This window comes from Carettochelys insculpta, chromosome 6 (genome assembly GCF_033958435.1).
Source record: "Carettochelys insculpta isolate YL-2023 chromosome 6, ASM3395843v1, whole genome shotgun sequence".
NCBI lineage: Eukaryota > Metazoa > Chordata > Testudines > Carettochelyidae > Carettochelys > Carettochelys insculpta.
The window spans coordinates 42,719,719-42,746,721 of NC_134142.1; the positions used below are offsets into that span (position 1 = coordinate 42,719,719).

Genomic DNA, 27,003 nt, shown 5'->3' on the forward strand with positions numbered 1-27,003 from the left:
GACGTAGATGTGGGAGGCTGCCCTGCCAATACTGAGCCCTGTTCTGTACCAGAGCCTTATCTACAGCAGTTGGTACCTGATGACCAGGATCTCCTAGAGAGGCATCTCCACATCTGGCGGCATCCTCTGGGAAGCAGTGCTTCTAGGGCGAAGAGCAGATGACTTATTCCAGAGGTACCCTGCGATCAGAAGTACTCTGAGAACAGCACTAGGAGCATCAGGATTTCCTGCACAGCCTGGAGACCTTTGGGTGTTGACAACACCTGAAGCTGGCAAAGGCCAAGCTCTGTGAGTGTGCTTCCATGCAAGGAATGGGATGGGCTGCACCACTCTACATAAGCTGAGGTCCAACGTAGTGAACAGAGAGATAAGATGCCCAATGCAGGTCTTAGGTCTCCTTGAACCTTGTCTTTCCCCTTTCAGGGGGTAGGAGATTGTCCTCTATTGGTCTTCATGGACAGGACTGCAGACAGGAATCGATGCCAGCTCATCAGTACCACTGACATCACAGTACTGGGTGACGAGTCAGACCTCTGCCCCAGGGCCACAGTGAGCACCAACTCCATCAGGTATCAGAGAGGCAACTGAGTTAGTATGTAACTTCAAAAACAGCAAGAACTCCTGGGGCACCTTATAGACTAACCAATATTCTGGAGCATGAGCTTTCGTGGGCAAAGACTTGCTTCATCAGATGCATGAAGAGGGTTTTGGCCCAGGAAAACTTATGCTCCAAAATATCTGTAACTCCATCAGGAGTGCTTTGAGCCTGATCGCACGCTCTTTTTTAGCCTTAGAACAGTGGTTCTTAACCTTTACTGCAGCCTGCACCCCTCTGGTTCTCAAAGTATGTTTTCACACCCCTTATTAAAAATCAAAAATGGAGATGGGGGATGATACACTTTTAAATGCCCCATTTCCCAGCTGAGTCCCAGAAGGGACTAACAAAACTAACTACTGCTAAGGGACAACTAATTAACTACTATTTGAACTACCTCAAGAAGGACTTTAGTTCCTATAAACAAAGCCTAAGCAATGCTAAAAAAAGCAGTGAACATTCTGTACAAAGTCACGGGTGGCCAAAAGAAACTGAGGGTGTGGGGAGAGGGTGCTGCCCTTATACAGTGCCATGTGATCACCACTCCAGAGGGCACCAAAACCACTCCTCTACAGATACTGCTGAGAGAGAAACTTCCAGCACAAGGAATGGACATTAGCAAGCTCTTGAAGAAGAATCCATGGTTATCCACAAACACTGGATAACCTGGATTCTCTCCCACTTTGTTCTTAATGAATTAAGCCAGGGTGTAGCACAACTCCACATAAAGCTATGCCTGGAGAGAGGGAAGCATCTTTGATGGACAGCAGGCTGGGTTTTGCTGTTTTTCCTGCCATGTTCCAGAAAAGTTAGATTATGGTTTCCTTTTTGCACCATCACAAGCTTAGCCAAAAAGATGCATTTTTGATTTAGGTTTCTTTTTTTAAATAAATGGTGAGCCTGTGATTCTGAAAGTCTCATTTATTCCACAATCAGCACAGCACAACATAAGCTCCTACTCCCTTTTACTCCATCAAAATACAGCAAGCCTAAACTGGAGGAGTCATCACTAGTATAAAGAGTTCTTCGCTTCTTTTGGGAAGGGGTCTATTAGCACAATGTGCAGTGGTAGGTTTTGTGATGTGGGTAACTGTCTATGAGGAACTAAGCTAAGGAACACCACATTCATTCATTTCATTTAGTCCACTGGAGCAGCTCGTTCACTAAAACTAAGCCTGGATTGTCAACTGATGTCCAATGTTTCAAAATATTGACTCAGAAGTAGCACAACTGCTGAAAACAAGAACACATTACAGGCTTTCCAGAGAACACTCCATGCCAGATTAACATATATGGTTTAAAAATATAGTAAAAATTAACCAAGAGGAAGAGTTCTTCAGTATAATAGCTGCTGCAAAGCATTCCCACTGGCATACAAAAGAACCTCAACTAAGTTATTTGTGATTATGATTTCCAGTCTAGGACTTTGTTGAGGGCTGAAGTGTATACAGCACACAAGATGAGACTCAGTCACTGAATCCCCACAATGCCATGCTAAACTTCTTCTAACACTAACACAAAGCATGTGTACCATGCTAGTCAATGTAACAGTGAACATTAGGAGTGGTCATAATCTTAACGTCTTCCAAACAAAGGCCACCATAGCCTCATGTTAAAGTACATGTTCAACAGAGACAGCCTAACAAGGCTATGGATACTAAAGCAGCACATAGTCCAGCGGCTGTTTTTGCGTGGCTGCACCAGCAGCAGGCCAAATAAAAGACTGCTTTTTAAGCCCTGAGGTAAAACCTGAGGCTGTTTATGGTGGCTTCAAAGCTCAAAACTAATAGTAAGAGCAGAGTTCTTCCTCCTCTTCGAAAGGATACAACCAGCTGGGCACCGAAGTCTGATCTGCACATCATACATGCGTAAATCACTTCAAGGTTCTCATCCAGTCACCATAACCAGCTCTTATGCATGCAGAAGTCCCTTGCTGCCACATCACAGAGCACGCATTTCATCTGCACAGCGGCATCTCCTCTTCTACCCTCCTGAGCCCCAACAAGTCCTAAAGGAGCATACATTTACCTTCCAAAAGCACTGAAAGATTGTTGACCTCTGAAATCATGTGAACCTCATGGGTCATTTACTACACTCCTCACCCTTCATGCAATGGCAGCAGTCAGCAAGAAAGGATTTGTAAAGATGTACTAACATCCATTCTTTACTGAGAAACGTGTGTGATGGCACAGAAGCAAACCGCCTTCCTTCCAGTATCCTAGGTAAAGAATCCAAGGAGAAAGAAGAGGGGATCCCTTTGTCTTGTTCCATTTTTACAGTGAGGATTCAAACACAACTTGGAGCTCTCCCTAACGTAGACTCCCGGCCCCCTTCCATCCCCATCCTCTTAATCGAAAGGCCACATCTCTCTGGACATAGAACATCACTCTTCTTCTTCTGACCTCCAGGAAGGGCAATACATGAATTTCTTTCCCAACCTCATTTTGGAGGATGACCAGCCAGCAAATGGCAATGGAGACCATTTGTCTTCCTCCACCCTTCGCTCAGACTCAAAGGTCCAGAATGAAGAGGAACAGAGGTTCAAATCCACTCTGAAATCTTAGACTCCATCTAGGGAAGATCATAACACTAGACTATCAGGTCACAATGAAACATGAAGCACCTTCCCAACGATGCAGCCTTGGAAAATTTTAATGCCTAGTCAATGGTTCTGAGTCTCTACAAAGCTCATCCTTTTGCAGTACCCAAACATGTTTGAGAAGAAAGCAACTGCTGAGCACTACCACTCCATATGGTTTCTAGGCACTGCACAGAATAGGTGGCAGTGGAAGGGATGAAGGGGAGGGAAGGGAAGGTAGAAAACAATATTTGGGTTGTCCATGCAAGCCTCTCTCACTTGCCTGTAAAAGGCTGCATTGTCAAGTGGAAACCTTAACAGACAAGGCATGATTAGCAAACGCTTTTGTGCTCCTAAAGGAGAGTAATTATAGGCATATAAAAAAAGGGAAGTGATCCCTGAGGTACTCTTCCTTGCACACCTCCCGAGAGGCAGCAGGGCCATTAAAAATTCCATGATGAAGAGGAAAAACAGCCTGAGAACAGCCAGGAGGCAATACAGCAAATTAATACACCAGCTATCCCTGAGGAGGGCTGCAAGAAAGCAGAAAACTCTTCTCGCCTTGCAAAATAAAATTATACCATTAATGATAACAGAGTCACCACATCCACACACACAAAACTGCTTCTAATGAGGGTGTGAAATTCCCAGTGCTACTCAGACACTTTGAACAAAATCTCTCGTTGTTGCAGATGTAAAGCAAGAAAGAAAATCTTGCTCGGTACAATTTATACAGCCTTTCAGCTGCACCTTTCCAAGGAACCCTCCACAAGAACTTACATCTTGATGCTGAACAGCCCTTCTTATATGCCCATACCTCCATACCCAGCATTCTGGCCAGCAGCTCTATTTAAAGTAAGCACTAGTCTCCAAAACACGCACTGCATCACACTGCCAAACAAACTGCACCATACACAATCAGCAAGGCAAAGAAAACACTTCCATGAGGGAAAAAGAGAAACTCCACCTGACAACTGTTTCTAACAGATACATTTGTTAAAGGCTTTCTAAAGGCAGTCAGCAATTGTAAAAAAAGACAAGAAATTAAGAGGGTGGCAGTATTACTTGGCACAGCGAACACCAAGCTGAAAGTAGGCGTTCAGTACATTTCTACAAAACTCTGAGGACATGCTAACATCTATCCAGATGTCACGTGATCTTTAACCTTTCTTCCCACATCCTGTGTTTTCCCACCACCATTTGACAAGTAGATGAACAGATCATTTGAAACTTACAAAAGAAGAAACTGGTTCCAAACCTGGAATCCTGGGAGATTTCGATGACTAGAGCACTGGATGACTAGATTCATGGGACTAGCTCACCTTCATGTCGGGATTTACAAAAAGGCCACTCTTGAACCTTTTTAGTGGCTCTGTAAGGGGTTAAAGGAAAACCTATTTGTTGTGGGGACAGTTCTATAATGGAGTTTGAGTGTGTGTCCTGGCATTTTCATACCTTTGGCTGCTTATTTAGCTAAAGCAAACCACCTTCCATTAAAGACTTTGATCTTACCTAAGTACACAGTCTGCACACAAATTTCTACTGCATCTTTCATCCAAAAGAACTCGTAAGCACTTTTCACACTATATAGTGGAACCACTTCATCCTCATTGCAGGCCACGTCCCGAGCGAACAAACCACTTGCTGAACAGCACATGACAACACACCACCACAGATTAGGAGAGAGGGTAAAGAATGCAACATCTGCTTTAACCCTCAGAAGGAACTGAGATATGAGGCAATTAGAGGCATAAAAGTTTGGCTAGGACATGAGGTTTATTCTTTGAAATAGGGTAGTACTTTCTGAAGTCTCAAGCTTATGCACACGCAACCATTGGTTGCTAAATTTTTCCTGTAGCAGAAATGAGCATTCCCAAAGATCACACTTGTTTCAGAAAACCTTTGTTCAAAATATTCAGAATCTGGGGTCGGCAATCTGCGGCTCTGGATGCTGCCGCTGCTGACTCCTATGTGGTGCTTTGCTGTGCCTCCCTGACCAGAGCTGCCTGGACTAGGTCTGGTCACAGAGCTGCCTCAGGCTGGCTCCCCACTCTGCTGGCAGGTTGCCGACCCCAGGACATGAGAGAAGTCCAGGGGGTATGTGTGCCTGAGCCACATGCCATTGCTATTTGAGCAATAAAATGCTCAGAGCCGGGGGAGCACTGTGCGCCGCTGTGTGCACATGTCCCGCCCCAGCACTTCAAGGGAGAAGCACGTGGCAGTGGCATCACTGGCTCTGGTGAGTTGCAGCACTGGATTACAGAGCCAGGGGGGTGGTGATGGGGGTGCCTGGCTCTGGAGGAGGGGGGTGGGGATTGGATTAAGTGGGGGCTTGGGGGTACTTAATTTTTTCAAAATAGGACTACTTTATAAAAAACTGTTGAGAAACACTAGTGGGGATGGTAGATGCAAATATTGCTGCTTCTTCTTTTAAAGCCAATCCCCAGGCACAGCCTTTTCCTTTGCCTCATTTGCCCTCCAACTCGGGTGAAAGTAACAAACTTTCACACTGGCACAAATCATTGTGCACGCACTGTTCTTAAAATAGGGGTTACAAAAAGTATGGTTTGACATTACTTATTAAGGACTGTCTTGTATTCCCATGCGTTGCGGCTCTTGGAAGTATTGATTTTGTAACCGAATTTGAAAAAAGGGCTCTGGTCAATATTTTGGTTGCAGACCCCTGGCATAACCAATAGCTTTAGGAGCAAAGCAGGCTTTCACAGGACAAGGTAGGTACCACCAGCTTTCTCCTGTTTGGACTTATTAACAGGAAATAGGAGTGTTCTTTCCAGGAAGACGAGGGAATGGCTGTTTCCACTTCTAGCACTGGGTATATGATCAGTGCACCAAAAAGGATCACTGTACTATGTAGCAATGCAATTGCAAACCTAATTGTGGAGTTTATCAGAAGTGCAAGTCTGTCATGCTGGGGCAAACTGGAAGGAAAGAAGCCTTGAGAGGAGCAGGTTTGCTGGTCGGTTATCATTTGCATTCTTTTTACTTTTATTCTGCTACTGCTCCTTCAGCTGCTGTATCCTATGCACAACTGAAAGACCTACATGCATGACATCATGGCGCAACATCACGAATTCCCTGCAGAAGTCAGTGGGAGGAGAGGCTGAGCTGGGAAGATGCCAGAGCCGTCATTTAGATGAACAATCCCAGTATATTTTTCATGCCCTATTTACTAATTAACAAGTAAAAAAAAATTGAAGCTTTTAAGTACGGAGAGTGCCTTCAGAATAAATCCATCTTTAAGGAAATAAGCAGAGTTCCCTCCTTGACCAGGCTTCATCCAAACACGGTATGAAGGGAACAAAGGTTTCTCACAATTTGACAACAACAATTGCTGAGAGTGCTGGAGTGACCTCTTTGATGCCAGCACTTAATCAGATTTAGCGTTGGCCAGGAGAAGGTACTGGTACAACACATGACCTTTCCCCCTTGAACCCAACAATACCAACTCGAACACATCTGACTCCTCAGTCATTCCTGATCCAAGACTCTAACCATAATACCACAGCATAGAGATATCACCAGTCACCTCAGTTTATCTACTGCCAAGTCTGCTATCCATTCAGGATTCCCAGTTCAGATACTCAGGGATCTAAGTGTTTCTCAGTTATGCATATTAGCTTATCACCACTTTCTATGTAGTTTGGTTTCCAATTCTAACAACAGGCAACAATATCATAGAAACATAGAAGGTTAGGAGTAGAAGAGACCTCAGGAGGTCATCTATTGAACCCACTTCTCAAAGCAGGACCAGCTCTGTCTCCATAGGATCTAGAGCAACCCATTAGCTTGGTATTACCAGGCACTAGATGTCAGAGGTCCAGTCTGTATTTCAAACCCAGATCATGTTCACTCCCCAGCATCCTATTGCTCAATACTTTGCATGATCATTGGCAACTGAGTGAAGACAAACTCACTGCATTTGTACACTTTATTAGTGTTGGAACCCAGGCTTTCAAGAGCATTAACTCCGAGGCTTGCCACTACTGAACGCACCAGACATGCTAAAGGAAGCGAAATAACACAATCCTCATTATAGGAGCAAAGCAGGGGAATTACCTGGCAGTGCAGTGTGCTGGTAAGCATCTTCGGTGGGAGGCATCAGCAAGAACATCCAGAGAGTACAAAGGAGATAACGGATTGAACTGGAAAGTCCAAGAGAGATTATTTAAGCAGTGTTTAAGGAACAGTCTCCAGATGCAGCAGCTCATGCACCATTCAGAAACTCTCTTCAACATACCATCAAATAATGAGGCCAAGTGGTATCTGATTCAGTGCCCTCTACTACCCTCTTTCAAGGCTACAACTCCACTGAGGAAGAGTTACTCCTCCTTCTCAGCACACAAACACGAGGTGAACAAGAGCATATTCAGAGAGCCCCAGATGGAACTACTGCACTCCATGACCAGAGTCCACCTCCCACAGAGCGAGCTTCCTGTCCAAGCCCTTTGCTCCAAGGACAGAAGTCACTTCTATAAATGCAAGTAAAGATGATGTTAAAACAATTCCTTCTTCACACTGTACACTTAGCTCAGAGAAGCAGATTCATTACCAGAAGACTAATCATTCCCCAAAAAGCTCAGTTTCAAGGCTTAATTCAAAGAGAACTCATTGCTTCCATAGCTGTAGGAGACCCATCCCCCAGTTAGTAAGATGTCTCACACCAAGTACCCTTTTAAAACCAATTTCAGAGAAACAGGATATTCATCCTCCTCCTCCTGGTCTTTAGACTACTCCAAGATCTTCTGTTACACTGCACGCACTGGAATAACTTACATGCCCTCCACCCTATTAAAGGCAGCTTATCTTGAAGGACAAAACCCTGAAAATCTTTTTATTCTTGTTAAGGGAAGAGTGAACTGAACAGTCATTAATCATCTGCATGATGACATGGAACAACGCTTACTCAATTTGTAAAGAGGAGTTCAGAATTCACCTTGCTGGCTACCCTTTGGATGCCTGCATTAACCTCCCAAGTGATTACAAGCATCACAATCATCCTCTCTTCCTGTTTGTTCAACTTTTACTGGAAGCTCTTAGGGCAGGGAATCCATTCTATGAGTGTTTTAAAGTGCTAAATAGATCTCTGATAATCCATCCTAAAATGGAGAGAGGCAACTTATACAGTAACTCCTGAAAAGCGTTCTCCTATGGGTGTCCACAAAAGGTATACATGGCCTTGTCTACAGTACCACTTTATTGTGCCGTAACTTTTTCACTCACAGGTGTGATAAAACACCCCCCAAACCCAAAAAGCTATAGCACTGTAAAGTGTCATGTGTAAAAAGGTTCCTAGTGCTGGCAGCCATGCTCCCAGCGCTGTTAGCTATTCCCCTCATGGAGGTGGTATTAGTACAGTGCTGGGAGAGCTCTGTCCCAGTGCTGCTGTCCTAAACACGATGCCATCTTAAAGTGCTGCTGCAGCTGCACTTTAAACTTAGCAGTGTAGACAAAGCCTATGTGCATTCAATATGAGATTTTTGACAGCAGTGCCTTTTTGGTCTGGGCATATGTCCTAATTATTGCAATGGTTCCCATACTAGAAACACACAGGACTACTACGAACAAACTGCCATCACATCCTTCCCTACTGCAAAGTCTTTCACGGCTGAAGGTGCCAAAGCAGAGAGGAAGAACTATAGCTAGTGAAGCACCAATAGGGGGAAACATCTCCAAGAAATCCAGTTATTTTACAAGTCAAATACCCTCTTCTCCTCCTTCAAGTTGTTCATACGGTGGCTCTGCTTGAGGTAACTCCTGAGCAGTATCCTCTGAACAAGATGAGCACTTTGGAACCTAGTCTAGAGTTGTTTGCAGAACTGCAGAACCAAATATTAACATCTGCCCTCAAAGCATGAACTAAAGAGTGGTGTGTAGAGAAGGTGTGAACTGAAATCTATGCAGCAGCTTTGCATATTTCTGCTGCAGGAATGGAAGGCACTTCATCCAGAACAGACCTATATATCCTTGAGGATAGCTAGAGTGCACATTTGGATCAAACAGGTATTGCTGTTGAAAATCTCTAATCAAAGGCACAGAGCACATATGCTCAAGTGGAACACTCATAGGAACATTTCTCAAAGAACTGGGCTCTCTTGCTCCTGCTTGTAAGAAATGAAATTAATAATCCTTCAGCTATAGAAGTACCCTGGCCTCAGGAATCCAGAGCACAGCGCCACGTTTTAAAAACAAAGGGCTTGATACAGGCTGAAGAGATGCTGTAATCTCTGAACAGTCAGTTATCAGAGAGCTTCTTTAAATGGACCATTATGCTATTGTCAGACAAACAACATTACAACAGGGAAGGAACCTCCAATAACCCCTGGTGGCTATAAGTTCATCATAAGAGCAGCATCTCCTATGGGTCTCTCAATGTCTGCAGTTAGTCTTCAATATGACCCTCACAGCATTAAATACTCTGAATGTTAGAAAGTTGTTCAAACAGGCTGGAGAGAGAAGGGTGACATTGCCCTCAAAAGTAGAGATATGGAACAATCACTCAGAGCCACCTGAGACAGTAAAACTGAAACCCAATTTCAAAAACAAGGTGCATTCAACATCAGTGTCTGTGAAACGAAATACTCATCTAACCACTGAGGAGGAGGAGGAACTAACGCTGTGAGTAAAAATACAGCACTCGTGCTCCTGAGAAAGAGTCCCATTGCCTTGGCAAAGTCTGCTTTGGCTAAATGAGCCAACTGTCACTGACCCCAATCAACACACACACTTGTGAAGAAGACTTGACAGCATGCATTTATGCAGGGTTGACAGAAAGCGCAGGGGGTGACTATTCTACTTCCCCACCACTTTCCAGTGCTTCCCTAGTCTGGCTGATTTTTAACAACCACCAGGGCAACAGCTTTTCTCCATCTGGAGAATCACTGGAAAAAGCATGACCCAACACAGATGAAAGTGAAGGGTTTAAATCAAGAAAGAACCCCATTCATGGGTTTGCACTGAATTCTCTGAGGCCAGAGATCCTACAACCATTAAGACATTCCTTCCAACTTGTTGTCAGGGAGGAAGCTAAGCAACCATATATAAAGAGGAAGACTGCAGGAGAAGACTGGGATCCTAGGGAACTACTCTGTAACAAAAGCCCATATGATCGCTGGCATGCAAATGTTCTGGAAGCATGGAAGGTATCAGAGTGAGATGAAGGGCTGGGGCTGCCTTACCTCATGTGCACAGGCCACAATATGATGGAAGTCAGAAGCCAGCACTTTGTTCTTTCTAGAGAGAAGGAAACCAAGTGAGAAAATGAAAATTTAAAAAAAAAAAAAAAAGGGACAGAGAAGATCTATCTTACCTGGTTGCGGTCTCTCTTTCCTGTCCAGAAACCGGAGGGAGGAAAGATGGAAGGGGAAACAGACAGGAAGATGACAGTTGAAGCAGGAGGGTTAAGGAGAAATAGAAAGAAAGGCGGGGGGGTGGGGGGGGGAAGAAAAGAGATGGAAAAAGAAGGGAGAGAGATTAAACGCTAACAGGACCCATACTAAAAATTATGAGTTTCAGACACAGGTAGCCAAGGAGGCAAGTAAATCTGGCTGCCGAAAGCCAGTGAAGATTGGATTTCACTGCAGCATGATCAGGAAGAGACACCCTATCTGTCAAACCACTATAGTGGCAGTTCCAGGCTCCCTGCTCACCTATGGTAATGGTTATGATTATAAGGAGGAGCTGGGAGAGAAATGAAGAACTTTTGATTTGTTGGGAAGGCAGACTGGCTGGTGCCCTGTCAGCGTTACTTCTGCTGCCCAGCTCTGTTCCCATGGTGTTCCTCTATATATAGTGCTATTCAATAACAAGTACAGAAGACCCTCTTAGGCTCTGCTGGGGACCGATGGATTTTTCAAGTGCATGTTGTGAAGACAGGAGGAGGAAGAAGGTTTGATGTAATTAAAGAGAAAGAGTGCGGCAGTCATACATTGGGACAGACCTATAAACGGTGGGGTGAGGGGGACGTGACCAAAAGCAAACAGAACAGAAAAGAGGAACAAGTCAGTTTTGGCTCCAACTATCTCCCATCCCGCAGGTTATTTTGTTCTCACTCTGCTCAGTTCCAACAGGCAGATGGAAAGGGGTAGTCTCAAGGTACAGGACAATTCACCCTCCCCTTTGCCTATTTAAAGTGCTAGACCATAATCAGTAGCATATAGGTCCTTACTCTTTTTGACGTGGGTCACTAACAATGTGGCCCATCCTCTCAGTGCCCAGAGCGCTCAAGCTGGTCTCCTGAAACACAAAAAATAGGCAAAAGCTTCATCTGACACATTCCCTCTCCTCCTTCAAGAAGCAGAGAGCATAGACACCACATACGTATTCAACGTCCTGTTTTCTCAGAGTAACCTGTCTGACCTGGCAATGAGGACTGTGATTCCCCTCAGGGACAAGAGACTCCAGAAAGCAGTTATTCCATGCTGCTGGGTGAGTTGGACAAGTAAACTCAGCTCATGCAGCAAGGAGATCCTACTACCTGGAACCTTGAGCTTTTCTTTCTCATGAAGCTGAACCTTCCTCCTTCTCCCTCCTTTACAACACGCACTGCAAAAAAAAGGCATGGAGATTTCACCAGCATAGGAAAGAACTAAAAGGAGAAAGGAATTGAAGGATTCTGCATAGGAGCTTGGACTGTCTGCAAGCAGCCAATTCAACTAGAGCTCCTACAGCAGTTGAGTAAAAGCACATTCCAAGAGGGATGAATTGCTTTGTGAATTTGGTTCTCACCAAAGCACATGCTTGTTGCCTGTGCACATTCACACAGGAGGCTCTCAGTGTCAGGCTGTTCATCTTCACGTCGCAATTGGCCATAAAAAAATTCACTGCAGGGGATGGGGTGAGGTGCATGTCAGGCTCCAGATATGAGGGAGAAGGCTTCATAGGCCAGACTCTCCAAAGCTTATGCCAAACTGCCCGAGCACAAATGAGCATGAGGTTTAAGGAAAGCAGCAGCAGGGGTGAAGAAAGATAAGCTATTTGTTACAGCAGGAAAATTATTAACTTAAAGTACCATAATGTTTAAATTTACGGTTTATTACTGTGTAAATTACAAGCCGTACTTTGGGTAATTAGCAGCTTGCTGGCGGGAAGCTCTGAACGAAACTCATTATTTATGATTACAATTTAGAGAAAGAAGAGGGAGGGGGAACAGTGACCTCCGCTGGAAATGACAAAGATCCCTTTAAGGTGATGAAGATGAATTAAACAAGTAAATATTATCCTTCTCATTTGGTACCATTAGAGGAGACTTTAACAGGCACAGGCCTTTGCAGGTAGCCTGGAGAGCCCTGCTCAAAGCACATTTCCCGCCAGCTGAGGACTCTTATTTTAAATGCTGATTACAAATAAAGGTGAATGAGCTGAAAGGATGAACAGGAGCAGCTGAGGGTGGCTGATATAGAAGCGGGAGGAACTGCACCATGACAACTCTCCCCTGCCCCTGCCAACACTGACTCATTGGAAGTGCTATCTTCTCTGTGCGGGAGAACTTCCTCTCTGTAGTGAGAGGTTTTACCTTTTCCCTCTCATCCTTAGGCAAGTGGCTGGGAGGAAAACTGGGTCTTCACCAATGAATATAAACCAGAGCCTCCAAGAACACAAATTAAATACCACCAAACACCTAATCCCTTGCCTTCCTTCATCCCCCCAAAGCCTCTTCACTTAACCATGGCTGATAGTTCCACTCTCTTCCCCATCATCCCAACACTGACGTAGTTACCCACATCTACGTGCAGACTGGTGGTAAACCCTGTTTCTTCTTTTGCAAAAGATATATGGTCTTGTCTCTCTAAGCCAAATGCTGCAACCCTGGCCAAAAATTTTGGTGATTTCTGGTACTCATTACTGGAACCTTCTCTCTGAGCTCCTATCCTTTCATCCATCCAAAATGAACCCATTAAAATCATCAGTCACTGATGACAATAAGACCATGACACTTCTCTATTCAGAACTCTCTTCACCTTCAACATTAAGTTTAAGCTCCCAGTCCTTGCTTCAGGCTTTGATTCTGCATAAAGTCTCCCAGATTTATCCACTACTGTCATTTCCCCATTATGCTCTGTCAAGCTTCCTGCCATATTGCTTCCTTTGCATTCCCTCTCCACTCTCAATCATCTCATCTTCCTTGGCTATTTAACTATAGAGTCTTAAAAGCAGGATGACAGCCACGCAGCTATTTTATAAAGGAAGTAGTGTGTGTCAGATGACCACACAGGGTCCTTCTGCAAAAAATAATCCCCATGTTGCCTTTCAGCAGCAGCTCCAGATTGACCAGAAAAGCACATACAGAATTACCCTCTTGGAAGAGGCAATACCTTGCCAATGAGCCTCCTACGTCCCTTTCTGAGACAGCGGGCAGAAGCTCCAGGAAGACGGTTCAGACGGGCATGAAACCCTGAAAACCAAGGAAACAAAAAGGCTGAGCACTGAAAGCAGAAGTCTGCTTTGTTAAAACAGTAATGAGATGCCTTGTGGTCCAATGCCTAGAGCAGGGATGAGCAATAATTTTTGGAGGAGGAGGGAGTCATGCCAAGATTTTGGTAAGTGGTCAACAGCACTGTGGAGGAAGTGCTGGGTCTGGGATGGAGGTTGGGTGCAGAACAGAGCTTGGGGTAGAGGACTAGGATGTAGGGTAGGGTGTGGGGTCTGAGGGGGAGTTTGAGTGAAGGAGTGGGTTGTTTTAGGGTCCAGGAGGGGGTTGCGTGCAGGAGAGCTTTCTGCCCTGGGAGATGGGTGTAGAAGTGGGTACAAAATTTGGGAGGGGGTTCGGGTGCCATGCCAGTGGCAGGCTCTGGCTGTGAGGTGCTTACCTAAGCAGCTTCTGGCCAGCAGCATTCTCAGACAGGCTTCCCTGACTGCCAATAGCCTCAGCCTACTGGTTCTTTCACAAGTCTCTCTGCTCTGGGGAAGGCTTCACATGCTGCCGCTGCCTGCAGCAAAATCTCTCAGCTCCTATTGGCCAGAAACCAGCCAATGGGAATTGAGAAATTGAGTTGCACTGCCCCGCCTCCCAGAAAAATCTCTCAGCTCCCATTGGCTGGTTTCAAGTCAATAGGAACTGAGAGATTTTGCTGGGGTGCGGGGGCAGTGAGCATGAAGCCCTCCCCCCACAGTGTAGAGAGCATCACGAAGCAGCATGGGCGAGACAAATTAAAAGGCTTGGCACACCAGATCTGACCCACAGACCAGATCTTGCCTGCCCCTGACCTAGAGTACAAGACTGAATAATGAGAACTAGGTTTTACATTCTGCTCTGTAACACTGTGCACAAGTCAAAACCTCTTGTGAATAAGTTTCTCCATAAGACTTACCCAAGAGCTACTGATAAAAATCTGTGAAACAGGGACTAAAGAACTTAGGTAGCTGAAATGAAGGATGCCACCATTTCTAAGCATTCTCTTGTGGCTGGTGTGGCCATCTTTAATCTAGACATCTGTTTGCTTTACAGATAACAGCAAACACAATATTGAAATTCCACTTACTGTAGAGGTACATGCAGTGTCCACATCGCTCCGTTCGAAAGATAGAGCACAACCAAATCATCCTAAGCAAGCAGATTTTAAAAATCTATGAACAGGCCAACTTTAATAACAGCTTAAGTTGAAGATTTTTGTGAATGAAACCTGCTCTCTCTGCCATCCGACAGTTCACCAACACACTTCTGAACCCGTTCCATTCCCTGTGGAGCTTACCCCTCTGAGCAGGCCGGGAGGGCAAAAGGAAAGTAGAGTCGGAGAGTTTTTCCAAGCTGGAGTCCATTCGTTCCACCTCAGACCGGTGATCAGTTCCCCACTTAGGCAGAAGGTTGGGGACAGTGAATCCTGGGACACATTCGCCCTCATAGAACCAATCACTCTGCTCATCATCACCTAGAGATGTAGCACAGAGTTACATCATCCCCTGTGGGTGAACCTCAAAATATTACATGTTCCACACCAGAAAAACACCAAAGTCACCTGAAGAGTCATTGGGAGTTACTCCTACAGTTTACAGGAGTTTTATATTAAATGTTAGTGATAGTACTGTAATTATTAGGAATTCAACAAAATGCACCAGTTGTTCTTGTCCTCAGTCTACAGTGACATGAGCAGCATTTCCCATAGAATGCCACTGCCTTGCATGAAAAGTCCTTAGCTGAATGGTCCTTTTCATGGACCTTGCTCAGTTGTGGCTGAACCACACTGACATTATTTCAGAGCTATGTGGTGTCTGATGTAGGAGTGTAGCTCTTAACTCAAATGCAATTACTGCAGGGGAAGTGAAAGGAAGGTGGCCTGGCACTTGCATTATCGGCTACCACAAAGGAGCTCTCAAAATGGGGGTGGGAAGGAGAAACAAATGTTGCACATGCTAGCAACCTGTCCAGCAAAAGGAATGAGCCACACTCAGACGAAAGCAGCTTCAAGGAAAAGCACACAACTCCATTAGCAATAGCTGGTGGTTTCGTGCACAGAAAGGGTCAATGAATATTAACCATGCCACACATTTGGTTCCATGAAAACCACTCAGGACCTGTCGAGATCACAACCTGTTCATGTATGGGACAGCAACAACTAACCACCACAAAACCTCCTAAAAAGAGAGTCCCAGTGTAAATAACACAGCTGTCCCAGTAACTAACTACAGCAGACAGTTTGAGCAGTCATCCCACAAAACCCAATGACATATTTTTGCCTTAATCATACTTCCCAGTATTAGATTTCATGCAACTGATACATACCAAGGCATTTCAATATGAAAAGCATGATTTTTACTGAAGTTACATGAAACACCTTTGTGAGCTAACCCAATTCCTCCAACTCCTAGTTCTTTCCCTGATCACTATTCCATCCTCACCCATTCTGATTACCTACAAACTCCAGTCTTACACTGCAATGAATTTGCATTTAAAAGCATAGTAAAAGAAGTATTCCCAAATCGTGCACAAAGGAAACCACAGTACAGTAAACTCTCTCATATCCAGCAGCCCTCTGACTGGGAAGTGGACAGATATTCAAATATTCTGGATAACAGAGAGGCACACCTAGCAATGCATAATACTATAGAAAAGCAAGATAAGATATTAAGAATCAAAAATGTATGTAGGGTACTTCATTTACCAACAGTAGTATTGTATCCTGTAAACTTATATTATATTTACTTTATTTATTTGTATTTACTTTAACTATACTGTACTTATGGAAAATGTAACTAAAATTTACTTATGGTTAAAATGCCGATATTTGAGAGTTCCAGATGACAGAATGCCAGTTAAGACAGAGTTTATTGTAGTTACCTTGACGGCCTTCATCATTGGTGAAGAGGCCAGTGTCACTGCTGCTGCATATACTGCTGGTTTCACTGCAAAGAACAAATACAGTTAACTCGTGAAAGATATGCAGCAATAATCTATTACATTTTGCCAATTCCCCTAATTTCAAAAGGACCCCAAAGTGCTTTACCTGCCATGCAAAATAGTAATCAATTCATCACTAATACATGACAGCTCTCTGACAGCTCACTTCAACACTACGGCGCTCAGGAAGACTCTGTTATCCTGTTAAAAGGGAAATTTTAGGTTATCCTAACATTGTTATCCAAAATGGGATTAGGCCAGGGCCCAGGGCTAACAACCACAATAATGACACATTCTACAGATATCCCCTTCTCTGGTAATGACCACGCAACAGAAATTAAGCTAAAGGCTCCCTCTGGGGTAACCCAATGGCCATTGGCAATTGTATCACAGCTACTTCTTTTTACACTTCCATTTTCTAACATGAATGAAATATAAATACTGTCTCATCAATGCCTTCTCCTTTCTTTGGCTGGATAAGTGACTGTAATGGTATGTCCACACTTCAAATACTGCAAGAGCATAGTTGTGCTACTGTAGCACAGACACTTACTAGAGAAACAGAAGAGGTCTCCTAATTGTTGTAGTAAGTAGTCCAACCCCCCATGAGGCAGTACCGAGGTTAATGGAAGGATTCATCCATCAGCCTACCTGCATCTACAGGAGGTGTTAAGTTGACCTAATTACATAACAGAAGCATCAATTTTTCACAGTTCTCTTTGTGCAACGTAGCTAGATCAACCTAAGTTTTATTGTAGACCAGGCTTCATGTTCCAGAATACTTATCCAAATAAAAAGTACTACATAGCCTGCTGCAATAGGTAATAGTCACACTGAGCTTTAAACTTGACCAGTGCAGCTGTTTCAGGAGACAGTGTACTCAAACAAAGGAATTTACTTAGAAAATGATCTGAATAGAAAAAAATATTAACTGTAAAAAAGTCTGCAAAGGTTGAACATTGGGCAGCAAAATTACATTCTCATGTCAGCCCGAGGCATTTCATGGTTTAATGATACGATTGGATCATTTCTAGGACATATTATCCGGTACCTCATTGTGCTGAGATCTCGCAGCAAAAGGAACACCCCTTTCACACTGCACACAGATTACAGGGGCCTTACGGGAAAAGTGAATCCTACCTGCAATTCAGCATCTAAAACTATCTTAACACTGTGGTTAGGTAAAATCCCCAGGCACCACTCAAAGAGCAACACCAGACAGCACAGCCACCAATATCCTTACAGAATTTTATAGTGCACAAGGCAAAGGGACAGTATTACTGCACTCACAATCAACTGTAAATCCTCACTATAACCATACACTGTAGTGCCTATTATTGCTTTTCTAAAAATGTGTTCTGTAAACTAGCTCAGACCACGTTGTCAAATACGATCCCCATTTCCTACATGTGGCAAACGGGGCCGAGGACTGTGACGAGCGCGAGATGCCACTCTGGCTGCTCCATGCATGCACCCACCACATGGTGGCAGGAGTGGAGGCAGCTCTTCCAGTCCCAGTGGGCTCCAGCCCTGGGGAGGCTTGAGCACATGGCCTTGTCCCCAGGGTAGCTCCAACAAGTAACCTGGCTGGGGGGATGGCTGGTGCCTGAGGGGTGAGGGGCCTGGGGCGGGTGCCTGCGGGGTGGTTAGCACCTGCAGGAGATGCCAGAGGGGTAGGGGGACCGGCACCTGGTGGGAGCTATGGTAATCCATGACATTGGTTTTGGACACTTCTGAGCTAAGACAATCCATAACACTGGGTACCTGAAAATCTGAACCTTCATCAATCCATTACTGTCCATTTTTCGCTTAATAGTTTCATACATACAAATGGAAGAAGTAGCAGGTCCCTCCCACATCCTAGCATTCAACTTAACACCAAGTTCTAAGCTGTACTCTTATGATGTTTGTGCCATCCGTTCCCTGACATACTGTATGAGAAAAATACAGTAGTTAAAGCTTAGAAACAAAAACATGAAAAAGGAAAAGGATTATTAAACTAAGTTCCTAATCAAATTACTGGATGCCTTACAGATATACACTATGCTCAGCATACTACCTGTAGTATCAGTACAAAGGTCCATGCAAAGATATCATTACATTCACCCTCTTTATACGTCAAACCTGGAAAACAGAGTATGTTCTACACAAGCTTTTCCTCAGGTCCAGTAAGCACTGATTAATGACCTCCACTTGCAAAAGAGGCTACTTACCTTAACCATGAAATAATGAATGCTATTGATCCGACAAGCTACTGTTATAGTGTGTTATTGATCGCCCAATCTTTGGTTAAAATGGTCCTCATTTAGCAATTTCACTGTCGCAAACACCTGGAGCAAAGCATGCTTATAATTAAATAGTTTGGGGGAGTTAAAGTGAGAGGTGATGGACAGAGATCTCAGCTTTCCAACATTTATTCCTGCTCCTGAGCTATTGTTTGTGTCAGCAAGGATATTGATTTTCTATAAAAATAAGAAAACAAGAAGCACCAAGGGGCTGCAGAAGGTCAGGCCGGGCTGGAGAAGGCGGGGGAGGCTGAACACTCTGTCTCTGTCACTTGCCTTACAGGGGAAGGGGATTTTTTCTTTCCTGAGATCAACCTCTAATACATCTGCTCAGCTGGGCTCATGACTGCCACTACAGGCAGTCACCAAAACTGTTACTTTTCAAAAGAAACTAAAGTACAAACTGGGGAGTAACAGTCACTCTGTGAGCCCACAATACATCAAGATAAAACAAGGGCTCACCTCATCACTGACTGGCAAACTTAGTAAAACATCCAGTTTGGAATTGAGTGACACAAAAAATATCTGGTTAGATATTGTTCTACGTGAAAGATTAGACAGACAATATGTCATCCATGAACTTGAGGCAGCATGAGTTACTCAAGAATGTTCTCAGACAGCCCTTGGACTATTCTGGTTTGATCTACCTTATATGATCACATTAAGCAGACAATTCAGACAGTATACACCTTAAGACAAATGTTAAGGGTCTCCACCAGTGTTCCCTGTAAGCTGAATGACCGAGAGAATGCCCAGGAGATAGTCAGGTGCCATCCACCTAATTAGCAGAGTACCCTAAGTGGGCAGCATGTGTTTCTAACAGTGGTGCACATCCACACATGCCTTTGTGCACATAACACAATTTATTCATGGATGGAAAAAAATTAAAGGGAACACTGGTCTCCATTTATAGTTTGTCAGTTCTCCACACTGTGAGAGAGAACTCCAAAACGTTAAAAGAGGACTGGGTGGAGAGGTTTTACTTCCAAGTGTCTTTGTTATTAATCACCACCATTGTGCTGATAGCCCAAAAACCACAAAAGTCTCCTAAAATTAATCCACTGTTTCTCTCACTCTTGGTTTTGCTTTCCATTTGGATATCAGCCATTGAATCCCCTCTCATACCACTCTTAGATCAGTCAATTGCTCCCTCACCATGCTTCTGTGTATTTTTTTTCTTTTCAGTCTCCATCTCTCCAATTTATGTACGTTGTGTGTAATGTTTTCTATTCCACTGCATGTGCATGTGAGAGGACATTCTAAATTTCTTCATTTCATCTATCTCATGCTACTTATGAGACATATTTTATCCCACTCTGAAGGCATGATAACATGGTAACATCCTTCTCCAGTATAAGATTGAATGTAACCCCACCCATAATCCATCAATTAATGCTTCCTCATTAAGGTCCCAATCTGAAGTTTATTAATTCAATGGGCGTCTTTCGTTTGAATCTACTGGGCTTTGGATCAGAGCATAAACACAGGAAAGTGATGCAAGTGCTGAGTGTTGCAGCTCCAGAGTTGCTAGCTCCTGCTAATCCAGGAAGAAGAACAGAGCAAGAAATGTCACTGCTGAATTATACAACCATTTGTGCCCCTACTGGGTGAGTGTGCTATTTTTGTAATACTCCAATATCTACTGACAGGAAAAGCAAGAAACCCAGTTCAACCTCAAACTGAGGCTCAACATCCAATTAGAAAACCAGTGCTGCTTCCTGGACACACTTAGTCAATTACACTTCCTCTTGCCTGTTTATGGCTGTACTGACTATTTTCTCCCCTTCCTATCCAATTTTCACAGGTTCCTCAGGCTATGCCCTTGTTGCAGCTGCACAAAGAGCTTCAATGGTATCAGAAGCGGCATGTACAGCAGAGTGAAAGATGTAAACCCTATCCAGCTTCACTCTATTTCCAGCAGGGAAGAACTGTACTTAATGCAGGAGAGGCAAACGCATATCTCCTCACTGCTGCTAGGAGCATTCTACAAAGAAGAGTGATGCACGTGTATTTCTCTCTAACTCCACCCCCCTCACCAAACTACAGCCCAGTCCACACATGTGGAGGTGAGATGTTCAAACATTTTGACCTCTGGATTTCCAAAGGGAATTTCGAAGCAAAATTGAGAGCAAATGGCAAGCATCATTTAATGCAACCATGCACATAAGCAGCCTTGGCCTACACTACAGAATTAGCTCAATACAAAGCAGCTTGTACCAACCCAACTTTGCAAGTGTTTGAGAGAGGTATAACGATTAGATTGACACAGTTAGGTCAACACAACATCAGAGTAGACACTGTGTTCCTCACATGGTCTGCTGCTGGTTTTCAGAATCTATCCCACGTTGCTCCCCCACAAGCACTCCACATGTGTACAACACTGCCACAAGAAGCATAGTATGGACATTCAAAAATGATGTAATTTCTGTGGTAGCTGTCTAATCACTTAGGTCAACATAATTTTAGTGTAGACCTTCCCTAGTTAGTCTTGAAAGCAAGGAACCAAATCGGGGGGAGGGGTGATGGACCAAAACAAAGCTGTGTGTTTGTTTTCTCAATGGTTGGCACAGATAAAGCTGGATGAAAGCCACTGATTTAAATTCAATTTAACATCATGGAAAAGATACTGTTTGATGGAGAAAGTCCCTCTAGAAGGCAAGTAATGTCTATTACCGATCCACCATGCAAGGGAAGCTATTTGCCCATTGTCATTGACATACCTTCTATATTGCTCGATATGCCCTCTCTAGCACTACCAGATAAAAATGCCTTTTCCCATCTTTAAACGGCAAAAAGCATCCGCTCTTCGGTAAGAAAAGCCTCACCTTCAGTGTTCACTCTAATTTTTTTCCATTCAAGTGCAGAATAAATTTTGTTATGGGCAGTTAGGCATGTGCAATGTGCACCACTTATAGAAACACATACTACAGCTCTGAGTGATGCGAGTGCTCTGCTAATCAGCAAGACAACATTTGAACCTCTCCTGGGCAGCAGCTCAAGCGCTTAGCTTAGAGAGAATACTGCTCACCTTTATCTATGCCTTTGTTACAAATACACGAGACAACTAACATGCACTAACTTGTACACAGAACGTTTTGACCAAGGTACATTCAGTAACCGCAAAGAGGACTAACTGGTTACTACAGGAAATTTGTTCCTTTTTCCATTCCTGCTTCTAATAACTCCTTAGAAATTTGAAATTGAAATCAATCTCAGCCATCACTCACTGGCTTGTCAACTTGAAAAGACTAGAGCCAACAGCACACTGGTTTGTAAATATGAAGACAGAGACAACAGACTTCTCACTGGAGCCACAATCACAGCAACTTGTCATGAGGACAATACGCATATTAATTTAGCATCAGCGAACTGATCACAACAGCTCCAAGCAAGGGTTTGCACATTGGGAAGGATTTGGGGAGTTCTTTTTCTTGTATCTTTGAGTCACATGTTTGTCTTAGAGGGAACTACCTAGAGCAGAGCAGAGTCTTTGAAAGCAGATGTAAAGGAAATTGATAATCTGAATCTGGTGGGAGAAAGGAAGGGCCTGGAGAGCTCACCATTCAGACATGTTTTCATCAGAACCCTGTTTTTGTTCATCCGCTTCACACTCCATCCTCTCCTTTCTCCCCCCTTTACTGAGGAAGGGCCTGTTCTCTGCTGACTCACACAGACCATGGCTGGATGAAGTCCAAGGGGCATTCTCCTTCCAACGTGACAGGCGCTGCTTCTTGGCTGACTTGAACCTACAACCTCTCTCATAGTTCCACTCTGACACCTTGAGTTTCTGCTGAAGGCTAGCAGCTACCTCTGAGGTCACACGTTTCACTTTCCGGCGACGCCTGAGGGGCCGGCAGGGTCCATTCTCTGTGAAGGAGTCCGACTCATGCCAAGAATGCTGCTTGGATTTTAGGGTGGCACTCAGAGTAGGGTGGCGTTTGCCTATAGCCATGTCATCTGAGTCACTAAAGTTGGCAGTCAACACTTCACGACAGTCCTTTGTGGCTTCATCCAGGCTTGACTCTGAAGCCTCACTGTAGCAGCAGGCATGCTCTGCCTGATGCGTGAAGTCTGAGCGACGTTTACGACCTCTTCTTTTGCGAAGCTGCCGCCTCTGCTGCCGTGGACTCAGGGTCATTTCTTCCCATAGCTCATCCAGCTTGTTTTGTTCTGATGTCTGCTCCAAGGCCGAGGTCAAGTCATGAACCAGCTCATCCATAGGTAATGTCTACTAAACATGAAAACAAACAATTAGCACCAGCTACCAACGCTTCTATAGCAGCATGTCACTGGAACCTTCTTCACACCAGCAACTTAGACACTCACCTTGGACCTGCCCAGTGGGATTAATGCAGGAGAACTGTCCTTCTTGTTCTACAGCTCAATCTCCCCTTTAAAAATAAGGCTACTACTTCCCCTTCCCAGACAAAAGCTCCACATACTACTGTAACTAGAGACAAATGTATGTCTGACAGGGATATGAGACACCTTAAAAGTTAAATGAACATCCAGATCATTGTGTGATTTCATGCCATCAGCTGTTAGAAGCAAAAAACAGGGTTCGGCCTGCTCAATACCTGGATGTGACACCACTACTGGTGATGTAAGAACAGTGAATGATTTAATAAGTGGTACATATCTCAGATCAATGGCACAACATGGTATTAAGAACTTTATGCTGAATGAAGGTCAGTCCTTCCAAACAGGAATAAAGCTAAGTTGCATACTACTGCAGTCAAAAAAACTCCACGGTGCTCTGCACACCCCTTTCCATGTTTTGGGTGAGGCGGGCAAACATACGAGGGTGGTGGTGGGGAAATCAGGCTTTAACCTTCGTAACCTTGATCAAATTTCAAACCCTGTAATTACACTCTAGCTTGTTACACCTGACCCAACCACTTCAGCGCTATATATGGGATTCTTTTTCATCTCACACTTAAACTTGTTGAAACAACAAGCAGCCAAGTAGCACTTTAAAGACTAGCAAAATGGTTTATTAGGTGAGCTTTTGTGGGAAGCTCACCTAATAAACCATTTTGCTAGTCTTTAAAGTGCTACTTGACTGCTTTTTGTTTTGATAGTGTATAGACTAGCACGGCTTCCTCTTTGTTACTATTAAACTTGTTGAGTAATGTTGCTGTGCACTACCAAACAACGGTGATATCTTAACCCACAGAGAACTGCTTACTCGATATACAGTGTATCTTTATTCCAAGCACTTTGGAGAAAGACACTACAAAATCAAGATCCTGTTATTACACACAAAAATCCATCTATTCTGAAATGCTGCTGCCTCTACGTAACCACAGTAACCATCAGTCCCCCAACAAAGACAACTAAAATATTTACAATAGATTTGTGTGCACTGGAAGAGAACTGCCTAAGGGAGCAGAGCTATGTGCCTAGCCCTCCCTCAGAGCTATGATGGGTTCAGGACCCGGGGACTGAGAAATCTCAAGGAGACACTCAAGGACTGAAGCTCCTGAACCAGGAGAAACAGGTAAAACCCCACGACACCCAATCCCCACACAGACCGAGGCCACGAGCCCCGTGCTGCATTTCCTCAGCTACTTCCCCAGCTCACACCCCAACCGCCGCCCCCGAGGCTGTCACCCTTCGGCCGGGAGCCGCCCTCCCGAACCCGGGCCACACACCCCAGCCCCACCACCACCTCCCCAAGGGCCCCCGCTGCCCCCGGCCTTAGAAAGCACCAGCCACAGCCCCGGCATCATCCTCGACCTATGTCAGCCCCTCACACTAACCAACCCTCCCGCCCCAGACGAGTCTCACCCAGCGCCAGGCTCGGCCTACCCGGGTCCTCGGCCTCCTCTCGGAACGGCACTTCCGGTCGCGGGGTCACTTCCGCCCCTCGCAGCGCCACGCCCGCTAAGGCTGCACACTTCCGCCCCGCAAGCGTGGAGGTGTCCGAACGCTGGGCGGGTGCAGGGGTAGAATGGCCTGGGTGGGCCCCGGCGAGCCGCCGGCATCCACGGCCCCCTGCGCGGGACGGGTAGGGTAATGCCCGCGCTCTGCTCGCTGATCCCTTCCGCCTCCCGTCCGGCAGGGGTCGGGCAGCCTGCTGCCTAAACGGAGAGCGGGAGAAGCAAAGCACACACAGCTGCTCCCAGCCCAGGCTGTCCATCCTCTCCCGGGGAACGAGGACTACAGTCTCCTTCCCGCTTAAGGCAATGAGCTTCAGGGGCTTTCTGTCATGCCCCCGCCTAGAGGGATCTGGCTTTAAGCACGGCTACAGTGGAGACGTCTTAGAGATAGGTGGTGGGATGCTCTTAACCTTTCTGAGATTATTTGTTGACTCTCACCCTTGCTTCTATATAGATCTGAGTGCAGGGCTCCTACCCCCAGGAGCTCGAAAAAAATATAAGGAGATAGGGAAACAAGACCAAAGCCAAACTATGTACTGGTATGATCAAACCGGTGACTGTTCCTAAAGGGTGAGGAGATTGAGGGTTGGGCTTCTGACAGAAATGGAGGTGATCCAGCTAGTGCCTGCAGATTACTATGTATACAGTGTGATGTTTGGCATGAAGTGGACAGAGGGGATTATATCAGCTTTTTTCCTACTGATTTGGGTGGTGTCCTCTATGCCTAGTTGTCATTATTGCCTGTGTTTACAGGTGGCACCCAAGCACAACAGCCAATGGGTATTTCACACAGCAGTGTTGCATACATAAGTTATGTTTTAAAAAGCTGCTAAAAGAACACTGTTAGTGTGGAGAATGCCGCACTGAAAAATCAGGAAATGGCAAAATTCGGGTTGTTCACAAATTACCATACCGTGTTCAATTACCTGTCCATAGGCTGTTTTCTTTCAATGCACATGTTGTTCAGTGACAATCAGTGAGGCAGCTCCCTACCAACATATGTCTCGTGTACACCATTCAACCCCCACACACTCCTGCCTCATTCACTATTTAATGTGTACACTGAATAAATGGTCCTGAGGAAGGGGGAAAAATATGTGATCATGTAATTACAGATTGCACATAACAGGGAAGGTCCAATGCCCATCCAGTGTGGTGGTCAGCTCCCAACCTTATAGTCCATGGTCTCCCACATACACTTCAAAACTCTCCAGGTTCTGTCACTATAACTAAGCAGGGGAGAGGGAAAATATGGAGATCCACACGTCAGGTCACAACATAGGCCCTTACAGGTTTATCAAAGCACCGCAGCCCAGTTATGGAACTACTACAAATTATGTTTTCCCACAGGTCGCTTCCTATCACACTGGAGCTCCCCAGTTTGGAGCACAGTCTTTGACAGCCATGATCAATCAATCACTTTTAAGGTTTCCTCAGCTTCCAGGGAGTTGGGAGAGTCTAGTCCCAACTGCTACAGGAGCCACCCCAAAGCTTTTGCCATTTCTGCCACAGCTGCAGCCTTGATTCCAGATGCCACTTGCGACTCATTCTCCCCTCCTCCCTTTTCCTGGGGTACAGTGTACTTTTTTAAATTGTCCCTCCACTGGGAACATATCCTGCACCTGCTTGAGGGGCAGCACCTCCCTAGGCCAGTATTCCTTTACTCCCAGTCCTGGTTTGGAGTGGGGCATGCAGATGCCATCACACTCTAGAATTATTCTGCAAAAGTACATCAGGCTGTGGTAATGTTGTAAGTCCAGTGTTAATTTACTAGAAAATAACTAGGCCTTCCTTTGGAAATGGCTGTCGGCGTGTTCTCTATATTAATTTTTCCAAGATTTTGTCCAGTCTGGTTATACTTAGTGAGGCTCTTCAACCATTTGTCTCCGGAAGTTAACACAGGAATTGCCAGACTGGTCAGAGCCACCAGTCTAGTCTGCTAACCCTGCCTCAAAGCGTAACCAATACCAGATGTTTTAGAGGAAAACATGGGACTCCTAGCCCATGATTTAAAACAAACATCCTTAAGAAATGTCTCTTCATGTACACCCTAAATTTTCCTTTTCTTAATTTTATGCCCTCATTTTTCAGTTCATTCTTTGGAGCATGATAAATAGATCTTCTCCCTTCTTTCTTACTTTCTTTGGATCATCATGGTGACAATATGTTTAGAGATCAATCCAATGCCCCAAAAAATCAATAAGTATCTTTCTACTGACCTCAGTGGGTGTCCGATAGGGTCTTTACCCTATAAGAAAGGGACGGAGCAACAGTCTTCCCATCTGCCATGCTGATAATAGAGAGAAAGTGTG

General features: G+C 44.7%; 1 protein-coding gene across 11 annotated transcripts in view; it reads right to left on the reverse strand.

The window, feature by feature from the left end:
* GPATCH2L (G-patch domain containing 2 like) overlaps positions 1-24,642 on the reverse strand; it is a 94,798-nt gene extending 70,156 nt beyond the window's left edge. For 3 of the 11 annotated variants that reach the window (XR_012645918.1, XM_074996739.1, XM_074996746.1), the window contains exons 1-9: positions 24,600-24,633; positions 22,370-23,040; positions 16,465-16,529; positions 14,882-15,058; positions 13,505-13,584; positions 11,359-11,426; positions 10,501-10,520; positions 10,370-10,424; positions 7,251-7,336 (exon numbers count right to left, since the gene is read on the reverse strand). Coding sequence is in view for 9 of the 11 variants with exons in the window: in XM_074996739.1 (XP_074852840.1) it covers positions 7,251-7,336; positions 10,370-10,424; positions 10,501-10,520; positions 11,359-11,426; positions 13,505-13,584; positions 14,882-15,058; positions 16,465-16,529; positions 22,370-23,028 (1,210 nt within the window). In the remaining 2 variants the exon portion in view is untranslated. Of the gene's footprint in view, positions 1-7,250; positions 7,337-10,369; positions 10,425-10,500; positions 10,521-11,358; positions 11,427-13,504; positions 13,585-14,881; positions 15,059-16,464; positions 16,530-22,369; positions 23,041-24,599 lie in introns of all 11 variants that reach the window. The other 8 variants (XM_074996742.1, XM_074996741.1, XM_074996744.1 and 5 more) reach the window with 8 other exon arrangements.
* Between the last annotated feature and the right edge of the window lie 2,361 nt (positions 24,643-27,003).